Here is a 12,596-nt window from a genome sequence, read left to right on the forward strand (position 1 = left end):
CCTAGAAAACTTTATTTTCTTTTATTATATGAAGCTAAGGATGAAGATATAGTCATACTTGTAATGGTGTGTTTGTCCTTGTAAAGGTTATTTCTGCATCAAGTAATAGAGTTAGTGTGAATTATACCTTTTCATCTGTTATGTTGATTGACTGGTTTTTCACATCTAGTATTTTAGATCATATGATACTTGGTGACTTTAGATATTGGACAACTTACTTCCAGTTAGATAAAGTTTCATGCCTTTTTATATGCTTCGTTCAACTAACTTAGCACTCTGGAAAGCTATTTCACAGTAACATACATTAACTTAGACAATCAATGAATACCTGAGTATTAACATGAAGTCTGAATGCATTGTGAACTATTTCATGTGAAGAAAGATAAAAAAGACATAATGGGTTGTCTTCTATAATTTAGGAATGAACCTTACACATAGGTAAGTTGAATTTTTTTCAGTACCCGGATAATTATTTTTGAGAATTGCATGGATATTTTACTTTGAGATAAGTAATAAGTGCATTGTTTACTTTTATGTGTATCTAAATTACTTTGATGTTAGTCTGCAAAAAAATTTTAAACTTAAATGCCCCATAGGCCACAATAGTGTATATGATCTTAAAGTACATACATACAATCTCTAATTTATAGGAATATGGTCCTAAGCCTGGTTGATCACTTCATAGTACAGCATAGCCTTCAATCTTCATACTTGAAACTTATGTTATCTTACTAAGCTTGAATCCTGCACACAGCAAAATATGATACTACACACATAATATAGCAGAACATAGCACCCATAATATGATAGCCGTGTGAATAGTGATCACAGAAACACTTAGAACTCACATATCAATTGTGAGCCACCAACATGTCTTCATAAGTTCATCCACAGGGAAAATTTAGAAAGACAAAATAAAAGATGGTCAATGTTGTCAAAAGTTTCCATGCCTAAAGCGCATGATGAAAAAAACACAATCCCATTGTTTGTGACACCATTTGATCAAGTCCATACAATATTCCCATTTTTTCCTCCACCCCAGTCGAATCTAGCTTTTCAATTTTCAATTCATCCAGCAAGGACCTCTTCACAGGCCCATTAGTCCCATCATGTGGTTTGGTCTGTCCAAGGGCTGCCACTGAACTGTCTGCCTCATCACTTAGAAAGCCTTGAAATGTAACCATTTTATAAAATTTGTTGTTAGTTCTCATTAAGACATACAATTTATGAAACCTTTAGATATTATGGATAAGTTTTTACCTCATCATCTACATCAATCAATTGCACTTCTGAAGTCAAATCTTTGTCTTGCGCAATTAATAGTTCTGGGCAATGTTGAGCCACCAGGCTCTAATCAGTGTTAATTCTGAGTACAGGAAAAGCATTATACCTGTTAACATATTGTTCCTTCCTTACTGCTATTCTTAATAGCATAGACATCCCAACCAAGTCCAGATATTCTTGCAGCCACAAAGTCCCCAAACTGTTCAGAGAGTATATGTGCATGTATCACAGTACCCTAAAAATAGTAAACATATGATTGGTTTTTACTGTCATATATTACTTTGATATTTTTTATTTTTTTGCGGAATATGATGGAATGAGACATACCTCTTCTTCATGGAAACTTCTTTGGATTTGATTTCAGCTTAACCTTTCCTTTCCATCACTACGTATGTACGTACCATCCTTACCTTGATAGAGTAGCTATTTTTTGAGGTTGATAAATCTCTAGCAAAGGCGTATAGACCCATGTTGGAAAAGAACTCTTAACCTCTGTGAAAATTTACGTTTTGATTATGTTACCTGTATTATATATAGGATTAAGTAGGTAGATAGGCCAAGAGTTGTACTTCAAAAATGATGTCTTCGAGACTATTAATTTCGAGAATCTTAAAGGGTGCCTTTGAGAATCAAATCGATTGATTCGTAAATTTAAATATTAATGTGCAGCATTAATATTTTGCTAACCTAAGAAAGGGCATCACCTGCGCTACAGATCAAAAAATTCTTATAATTGAGCTTTATACCGATGAAGGCTAACCCAAGAAAGGGCATCACCTGCGTCCTACAAAACAAAAAATTCTTATAATTGAGCTTTATATTGATGAAGTGATGGACAGTAGACAACGAATTCACCATTGCCATGACAATAGAAATAACCACATCAGAAACGGTACACTCAGACAAATTCACTAGATGAGAACATATAATTGTATGTATTGACAGCAACCTATTACAAAGTTTGAGAGAATATATAAATACACATGAGTAGAGGTATAGGAGGAGTGGGATAGTGAATCTGAATATGATTCAAAGGGCAATTTATACCGTGCACCGTGGTGAACGTAGCAATGTGCACCATGACCTTAAACGGCGCCGTATTGAGCATTGTGAATTAAGTGCACGTTTTTTTTGGAAATCATGTTTATGTTTCCTCCGTTAACTTCCAATTATATATATATATATATATATATATATATATATATATATATATATATATATATATATATATATAAACAGTGAATTGTTTATGGCGGTTATGGCGATTTTCTTCTCCGCCATGTAAACTTACAACTAACAAATATACAGTCGTAGCTATTGGATTCTCAGGCATTAGGATATGCAAGACATCAATTCGCAGCAGGAAGTAGTTGGGACGGAAGAATTCGATGCTCCGGTTGGATTGGCTAATTCAGACGATCGTAATCCAGTTTTTTTATATTTGATTTTGTGATTTTGTTTGTGTTTATGAAAATAACTGAATTCGTATATAATATTCGTGTGTTTGGATTATATGATACTAGTTATAGGATTGTTTCTGATACAACTATTCGATTGGAAGGGTTGAGGGTGAGTTTTGTGTATTTGTGTGGATATTATGTGTATTCTTTGAATGAATTGTGAGTATTTCAGGCCAGGTTTCTGTGTATTCATTGTAGTGGTATGTAAAACAGAGGGTGTATTGTGTTTTGTGTAGCGAATGTCAGTGAGGTAGATTTTGTGTGTTTTTGTGAATATTTTGTGTATTCTTTGAATCCAGTCTGTGTATTTTGGACATAGAATTTGTGTATTCATGTTAGTTGTACTGTAAACACAGGGTGATGTGTTTTTGTATTTTGGTTTTTCCATACTCTGTGTATTCCTTTTATACAGTACGTGTATTGTAGGCATGTATTCTGTGTATTCATTGTAGGGGTACTTAAAAATTGTGTTTTTGCAGCTGATTAGAATTTGTTAGGTTGTTGGTGAGTTCTATTGATGAAGCATATGAGGTTTATAATGATTATGCTTTCAGGCTAGGTTTTAGTGTGAGGAGGGGTAAGCAAAGATATAGTGCTGGTACAAAAACATTGAAGATGAAGGAGTTTAATTGTTCAAAGTCTGGGTTTAAAAGAGGTTTAAGAAAGGGAAGTTATTCAAAAGTTGATGTACGGACAGGTTGTTGTGCATTTGTTCAATTTGATTTAGATGGGAATGGGATGTGGACTATGACAAAGCACCAGAAGCTTCATAATCATGAGTTGGTTCCAACGACCAAGAGTTATCTTCTACGGTCACATAGATCAGTGTTTACAAATCATCTTTCCTATCTAAAAGATTTGAAGAAGAGCGGTGTTTTTGTGGCGGATGGTTTACGGATTCTTAAAACACAATCAGGGGGGTCACCACTTGTTGGTTTTACAAGCAGGGATGCATATAATTCGTTGTGCATTGATGTATTGAACAAATTGGATGGAACCGACTCGAACACATTAATTGAAATATTTAGACAAAGGCAGTCAAGTGAAAAGGATTTTTTCTTTGATTTTGAAGTGGATGATGAGTCAAGGTTGTGCATTTTTTTTTTTTTTTGGAGAGATGGGAAAATGATGCTAGACTATGAATTGTTTGGAGATTTGTTAGTTCACGATTCGACTTATCGTACTAACAAATATGATATGATTTGTGGTCCATTTGTTGGTATGAACCATCATAGTATGAACATCATGTTTGGATGTGGTTTTTTGTTGAACGAGAGAATTGAGTCGTTCGTATGGTTGTTTAGGTCATTTTTAAGATCAATGAATGGAAAAGTCCCCAAAGCATAATGACCGATCAATGCGCTGTTATGGCTGCTGCTATTTCCCAAGTTTTTCCAAGATCAAGACATCGCCTATGTATATGGCATATTGGTGAGAATTCAATGAAGCACGTCAAGAGATTAAGAAATCAAAAAGATTTTTCTAGACATATTCAACTGTTTGTTGAAACATACCGATACAGAGGCAGAGTTTGAGCTTTATTGGACAAGGTATGCTTTCGTTAAACATTCTGTCTATTGGTGATGGTATTTATGTTTATTTAGTTATAGTATTCTATGTATTATACTTTTCCCAATTCTTTATCTTAGTATACACAGTTGGCAATACTCACCCAGATTATGTGTATTCTTTTGATATATTCTTAGTATTCCAGTGTTAAAGTATGTTTATTCCATTGATTCGGTGCTTTCATTTTCATACCTTCCTATCTGATAATACTCCCTTATATTCTATGTATTCTATTGAATGATCCTGTGTATTTGTATATGAGAGTCTGTGTATGCATTATAGCATATGAATAGGTGTAGTTAATATATATGTTATGGCATTTTAGGATGGTCACAACATACAAATGTTATACTAATACTTGGATAGAAAAGCTATATCAATGTAGATAAAAAAAATGGTGCCCTGCATTTAACAAAGATTATTTTTCTGGTGGTATTTTATCTTCACAAAGGAGTGAAACCACAAACCACTTTATTTCTAGAAGGTTATCCAAGACTACTGGGCTATGTGATTCCTATTGCTCCTTTGTTGGTGTTGTTTCAGAGTGGAGGAGTAAAGAGAATGGGGAAGATGTCCGGCGTTCCCAAGGTGTACCTACAATGGCTATGGATCACATTAAGATTCTTTCACACGCTAGGGATATTTATACCATTGAGATATATTACTTGTTCGAAGAGCAGTTTTTGAAAGGGGCATTGTGCTATCAAGAGTGTGTGTTATTTGAAGGTGGTGTGTATAAGTATCACGTTTGGAGGCCGGAGGTTGATGTTATTATGCATGAAGTGATTTTTAACATTAGAGAGTTAGATATTTGGTGCAGTTGCAAGTTGTTCCATGAAGCCGGGATCTTATGTTGTCACTGTTTACGCATTTTAAACGTGCATTGTGTGTCTGAAGTTCCCAAGAAATATATTCTGAAGAGATGGACTAAAAAAGTTTTGGAAGTCGAGAACGCTGGTATTACCCCCCATCTCAGTGCTTTAATGTTCCTTCTTCTGTTTGGACTTTAGAGATCACTAGGAAATTTCAGAAGTTGGTTGTTTATTGCCAAGAAAACAGTGAAGCACGGAAAATTTGTGAACAAGTAGTGTTAGATGCCAAGAGAAGAGTTGAAGCTGAGTATGGCCCTATTTTCTTCGAAGGTGAAGATTGTGAGGTGGAATTGTCAAGTGATGTTATAAAGGATCCATCAAACAAGCAGTTGAATGGGTTACGTAATAGAAGGGTGAGTAGTGTGATTGAAAAAAAATACAAGAAAGTAAGGGGTCGAAAGCAGCTTGCTCATATAGCTGCATCTAAAACAAAATCGGTTGGGCAGTCTCAATTTGAAGATGCTATTTCTAATATTGCTGGTAATAGATATCTAGTGCATCCAATGTCTGGAGGTTCAATTTTTTGTCATTTTAGTTCAAATGCAAATCAAGAGGACAATCAGAGTGTGTCTTAATGTTTGTATGCATTCAATGATATAGGTTGATTTCTGAGTAGGTTTTTGTTTGTTAGTTTTTTTTTTCGAGATCTGCAATTGTATTTTTTATACATAGAACTATTACAAGTAATACACAGACTGTTTCCACAGGATGCACATAATTATTTACCACAACAACAGAAATCATTTGATGTTATTTCTTATATTGCACTTTGTAATACACAGAGTGATACTATGTAATACACAGAACAATGCTGTCGAATACATAGAATATGAATTGCAATCTATAACATGTTCAGAGTTAGAAGCCAGGGTTTAGCATTAGAGTTTAGGGTTTATGGTTTATGGTTTATGGTTTAGGGTTTAGGGTTTAACACTCAGGATTATGTATACATATATATATTTTGAATACACAGAGTTTAAGTCAATAATACACAGAATATTATTCTGTGTTATGGTTTAGGGTTTACCATTTATGATTTAGTGTTAGAGCTTATGGGTTACCATTTACTGAATACACAGAAGGACAACATGTAATACACATAATGTTACTATTTAATACACAGAATATATAATTGAAGTCATACTTAGAATAAATTTTGTAATCTACAGAATAAACTTAATAGATATGGCACCCTATAATATACGATGTGACAAAAAGCTTCTTTCATTTCAGAAAAGAGTTTCCATAATATACGAGAACACATACCAAATATTTTTTTGAATTTCAGTTTACAAAAGATCAACATTTTTACAAATCACATGAAGTTTCATTTTGATTGTTTGTAGATTTCCTTGGCTGCATTGGTAACTTCTGGTAGCAGGGTATTCCATGGTGACATGAGTATGGTCGCTGCATATTTAGGTCTTAGTGATGTGAGAAATGTATTGTTAAATATTTTAATATGGAAAAAAGTTGAAAGAATGTTTTTGTACTTATATCTTCTTGGCCTCTAGTGAGTCCTGCATCCCAGTCTGCTATTGACGTGCCTGTATAAGTTTGCGTATGCCTCATGGTGTATACGGCACAATCTACAGCATTTTCTTCATTTTGCCAAGGCATCTCCATGTATTGCACTTTCATAGATTTCATCTTCTTTCCAAGTGGACTCTTCTTTAGGCTGAGATACTTAGTGAAGGCAATCAACTGTAGAATATCGATATAGTTGTGTGTAATTAGTATGACAGAATACACAGAATGACAGCATGTAATACACAGAATACTACTATGTAATACACAAAATATATAGTCTAAGTCACATACAGAATAAACTTTGTAATATACAGAATACACAGAATGAGATGTTAGAATACACAGACTCACTGAATAAGATACACAGAATTTAATAGAGATATGATTTCTTACTACTTTCTCTGGACATTCCTCATACTTGTCTTGAGCTTTAATTCCTTCAGGAATAGGCCTGTTGTCTATGACTTGAATTCTTGATGTCATGAAATTTAAGCACATCAAGTAGAAATGTTGGTGTCGGATGATACTAAAGAATACCTGTTGAGTGTAGTCAGAAAAAATAAATCAGTTTGTGTTATACGGACAATTCAAATGAATAATATACAGAATTTAAATAATTAAGGTACAGTTATTTCGTACTTACAAGGCTGGCATCACTTATATCAAGAGAAATTGATTCCAGTTGGTGATCAATAGCTCGGTAGAAATTTTTCAAAATGGCCCTTGAGGCAGCACTTTTACTATTCTTCAAATTTGTTGCATTTTCTAATGTCATCTGCAAAGATTTTTTTTTGTTATACAGTGCAATGGTATGAATAAAGGAAAGAAAAAAAAGTTTAGAGTAAAATGTTTACTTACAAAAATAACTTCGGAGAAGAAAACCCTTTTTGGTTGGTCGATTGATCTTCTCATGTTTAGCAAACTCATTATTTGGCACCAAATTTGTATAATGTTTGTAGATATGTAACCAGATGCCATTGTCATTATATCTTCCCGATTAGCCACCAAATTATTTCTCAAATAAAGCATGTCACTACACAAAAGAAAATATAGATTAATCATAAGGAAATAACATGTTAAGTAATATGATGTATTTCTAGTAAAAGTTATCAAAAATGGAAATTATTTTACTGAATATTGACAACCACAAGTCAAGAATGCGTAGTCTAAAAAGATTTTTTGTCTAGCTGAAACGTTTGTTAGCTTTGTTTTGTTTTCTGGAGCATAATAGTGGGAGTTGTTTCAACTTTTTCTGTGGTCTTTTCTTTTGGTGGATATCTTCAATATCCTCTTCATGTTTTGCAAAAATGCTGTGTAGATACACAGAAATATAATAGTCAGTACACAGAATAACAGCATGTAATACACAGAATACTACTATGTAATACACAGAATATATAATCTAAGTCACATACAGAATAAACTTTGTAATATACAGAATACACAGACGCACTGAATAAGATACACAAAATATAAGCACAAGAAATTAGTAAATTACACAGTGTTATAAGCATAGGTGTATACCTTTGAAATTCAATTTCAGCTGGTGTTTGTGGCGTTGTAGCAGATGGTGATGTTGGTATTGAAGCAGATGGGGCTACTTGTTGCTCTACAGCCACTTTAGAAATATTTTCAACTAGAGATTCCAACATGGTTGCTATTTGGGGAGATTTTGGGGATGGTGTTGGTTCTTGTTGTTGTTCTCCCTGTGTTGGTGGTGGTGGGGTCTTTTCCAGTGAAGGTTGGGCTGATTTTCTGCTTGGCGATTGCTTTCTTGGGAATGGTGTTGCTGTTGGTGCTGTATGTGATGTTGTTGTTGCTGGTGTTGTTGTTTCTGTTGGTGATGTTGCTGCTGCTTATTGATTTTCACAATGTGGTGGTGATGGTGTCGAACTTAACAGTTAGAAAGATGGTGCATTGATTTCAGGAGTGATGTTCTTCATGGTTACATAGAAGGCAGCTTCAAGCTCAGCGACTGCCTCTAAGAAGCTTGGCTCGTTGAAGATATCATCATCTTTTAGCAAGCTCTCGGGTGGGACCGGTGGGGTTGAATTTGGGCTTGGTGTTGGATTGACAGTGTGGGAGAAGTTGACAAAAGTGTTCTTTATTATTTCAACTGCTGAATTGTGGGTTCCAATCCCTGCCATAACTTCCCCAAACTCTGCAATACTAGAAGTCATTTTTTCTTCAGGGAGTAAGTGACTCGTTGTACAGTTTCAGACTCAATTGGTTTATGAGTCAGTTCCTCCTCCGGCATTGGCCTTCTATCAATGATCTTTCCCCTACCATACTTTCCTGACTTCTTATGCATTGCAAGCGTTGCTCTACTGTCTTTTGTTGTCCAGTCTTTAATGGTTGGAGGGGAAATGTCATTGATAGAAGGCCAATGCCGGAGGAAGAAGTGACTCATAAACCAATTGAGTCTGAAACTGTACAACGAGTCACTGACTCCCAGAAGAAAACGACTTCTAGTATTGCAAAGTTTGGGGAAGTTATGGCAGCGATTGGAACCCACAATTCAGCAGCTGAAATAATGAAGAACACTTTTGTCAACTTCTCTCACACTGTCAATCCAACACCAAGCCCAGATTCAACTCCACCGGTCCCACCACAGAGCCTGCTAAAAGATGATGATGTCTTCAACGTGCCAAGCTTCTTAGAGGTAGTCGCTCAGCTTGAAGCTGCCTTCTCTGCAACCATGAAGAACATCACTCCTGAAATCAATGCACCATCTTTCTAGCTGTTAAGTCCGACACCATCACCACCACATTGTGAAAATCAACAAGCAGCAGCAACATCACCAACAGAAACAACAACAACACTAGCAGCAACAACATCACATACCGCAACAACAGCAACACCATTTCCAAGAACGCAATCGCCAAGAGGAAAATCAGCCCAACCTTCACTGGAAAAGACCTCACAACCACCAACACAGGGAGAACAACAACAAAAAGCAACATCATCCCCAAAATCTCCCCAAATAGCATCCATGTTGGAATCTCTTGTTGAAAATATTTCTAAAGTGGTTGTAGAGCAACAACAAGTAGCCCCATCTGCTTCAATACCAACATCACCATCTGCTACAACACCACAAACACCAGCTGAAATTGAATTTCAAAGGTATACACCTATGTTTATAACACTGTGTAATTTACTAATACTTGTGCTTATATTATGTGTATCTTATTCAGTGAGTCTGTGTATTCTAACATTTCATTTTGTGTATTTTATATATTACAAAGTTTATTCTGTATGTGACTTAGACTATATATTATGTGTATTACATGCTGTCATTCTGTTTATTGACTATTATATTTATGTGTATCTACACAACATTCTTGCAAAACCTGAAGAGGATTTTGAAGATGTCCACTAAAAGAAACGACCACAGAGAAAGTTGAAACAACTCCCAGTGGCCTTACGCTCACCTTATTGGGCAGAAAACAAAACAAAGCTGACAAACGTTTCAGCTTGAAAAAAAAATATTTTCAGACTACGCATTCTTGACTTGTGGGGGTTAATATTCAGTAATGTAAATTCCATTTTTGATAACTTTTACTAGACATACATCATATTACTTAACATGTTATTTCCTTATGATTAATCTATATTTTCTTTTGGGTAGTGACATGCTTTATTTGGAAAACAATTTGGTGGCTAATCGGGAAGATTTCATGACAATGGCATCCGGTTACATATCTACAAACATTATACAAATTTGGTGCCAAATAATGAGTTTGCTAAACATGAGAAGATCAATCAACCAACCAAAAAGGGTTTTCTTCTCCGAAGTTGTTTTTGTAAGTAAATATTTTACTTTAAACTTTTTTTTTCTTTCCTTTATTCATATCAGTGCACTGTATAACAAAAAAAAAATCTTTGCAGATGACATTATAAAAAGCAAAAAATTTGCAGAATAGTAAAAGTGCTGCCTCAAGGGCCATTTTGAAATATTTTTGCCGAGCTATTGATCACCAACTGGAATCAATTTCTCTTGATATAAGTGATGCCAGCCTTGTAAGTACAAAATAACTGTACCTTAATTATTTAAATTCTATATATTATTTATTTGAATTATCTGTATAACACAAACTGATTTATTTTTTCTGACTACTCTTAACAAGTATTTTTCAGTATCCTCCGACACCAACATTTCTACTTGATGTGCTTTAATTTCATGACATCAAGACTTCAAGTCATAGACAACAGGCCTATTCCTGAAGGAATTAAAGCTCAAGACAAGTATGAGGGATGTCCAGAGAAACTAGTAAGAAATCACATCTCTATTAAATTCTGTGTATCTTATTCAGTGAGTCTGTGTATTCTAACATTTTATTCTGTATATTACAAAGTTTATTCTGTATGTGACTTAGATTAAATATTTTGTGTATTACATAGTAGTATTCTGTGTATTACATGCTGTCATTCTGTGTATTGTGTCATACTAATTACACACAACTATATCGATATTCTACAGTTGATTGCCTTCACTAAGTATCTCAGCCTAAAGAAGAGTCCACTTGGAAAGAAGATGAAATCTATGAAAGTGCAATACATGGAGATGCCTTGGCAAAATGAAGAAAATGCTGTAGATTGTGCCGTATACACCATGAGGCATATGCAGACTTATACAGGCACGTCAATAGCAGACTGGGATGCAAGACTCACTAGAGGCCAAGAAGATGTAAGTACAAAAACATTCTTTCAACTTTCTTCCATATTAAAATATTTAACAATTCATTTCTAATTAATTTTGCATTCTATTGTTTGCAGTATACATTCCTCACATCACTAAGACCTAAATATGCAGCGACCATACTCATGTCACCATGGAATACCCTGCTACCAGAAGTGACCAATGCACTGCTTATTCACAAATTTTCCGTGCTTCACTGTTTTCTTGGCAATAAACAACCAACTTCTGAAATTTTCTAGTGATCTCTAAAGTCTAAACAGAAGAGGGAACATTAAAACACTAAGATGGGGGGTAATACCAGCATTCTCGACTTCCAAAACTTTTTTAGTCCATCTCTTCAGAATATATTTCTTGGGAACTTCAAACACACAATGCACGTTTAAAATGCGTAAACAGTGACAACATAAGATCCCGGTTTCAGTGAACAACTTGCAACTGCACCAAATATCTCACTCTCTAATGTTAAAAATCACTCCATGCCTAATAACATCAACATCCGGCCTCCAAACGTGATACTCATACACACCACCTTCAAATAGCACACACTCTTGATAACACGATGCCCCTTTCAAAAACTGCTCTTCGAATAAGTAATATATCTCAATGGTATAAATATCCCTAGCGTGTGAAAGAATCTTAATGTGATCCATAGCCATTGTAGGTACACCTTGGGAACACCGGACATCTTCCTCATTCTCTCTACTCCTCCACTCCGAAACAACACCAACAAAGGAGCTATAGAAATCACATAGCCCAACAATCTTGGATAACCTTCTAGAAATAGAGTGGTTTGTGGTTTCACTCCTTCGTGAAGATAAAATACCACCAGAAAAATAATCTTTGTTAAATGCAGGGCACCATTTTTCTCTACATTGATACAGATTTTCAATCTAAGTATTAATATAACATTTGTATGTTGTGACCATCCTGAAATGCCATAACATATATATTAACTAGACCTATTCATATGCTATAATGCATACACAGACTCTCATATACAAATACACAAGATCATTTAATAGAATACACAGAATATAAGGGAGTATTATCAGATAGGAAGGTATGGAAATGAAAGCACTGAATCAATGGAATAAACATACTTTAACACTGGAATACTAAGAATATATCAAGAGAATACACATAATCATCTGCGTGAGTATTGCCAACTCTGTATACTAAGAT

At 34.8% G+C, this 12,596-nt stretch overlaps 1 protein-coding gene across 1 annotated transcript; it reads left to right on the forward strand.

The window, feature by feature from the left end:
* Positions 1-10,724: 10,724 nt before the first annotated feature.
* Positions 10,725-11,653, forward strand: LOC116024304. Its single transcript, XM_031265195.1, has 4 exons — positions 10,725-10,735; positions 10,853-10,985; positions 11,196-11,402; positions 11,492-11,653. Exons 1-4 carry the CDS (start codon positions 10,725-10,727, stop codon positions 11,651-11,653), a joined length of 513 nt encoding a protein of 170 aa, XP_031121055.1.
* Positions 11,654-12,596: the final 943 nt, after the last annotated feature.

Source organism: Ipomoea triloba, chromosome 7 (genome assembly GCF_003576645.1).
Source record: "Ipomoea triloba cultivar NCNSP0323 chromosome 7, ASM357664v1".
NCBI classification, from domain to species: Eukaryota; Viridiplantae; Streptophyta; class Magnoliopsida; order Solanales; family Convolvulaceae; genus Ipomoea; species Ipomoea triloba.

Excerpts from the sequence above, each read along its gene's own strand:
- LOC116024304 (XM_031265195.1), top strand. Across the intron at positions 10,986-11,195 it reads AGGGATGTCCAGAGAAACTA|TTGATTGCCTTCACTAAGTA; the intron begins GTAAGAAATCAC and ends GATATTCTACAG. Across the intron at positions 11,403-11,491 it reads TCACTAGAGGCCAAGAAGAT|TATACATTCCTCACATCACT; the intron begins GTAAGTACAAAA and ends TATTGTTTGCAG.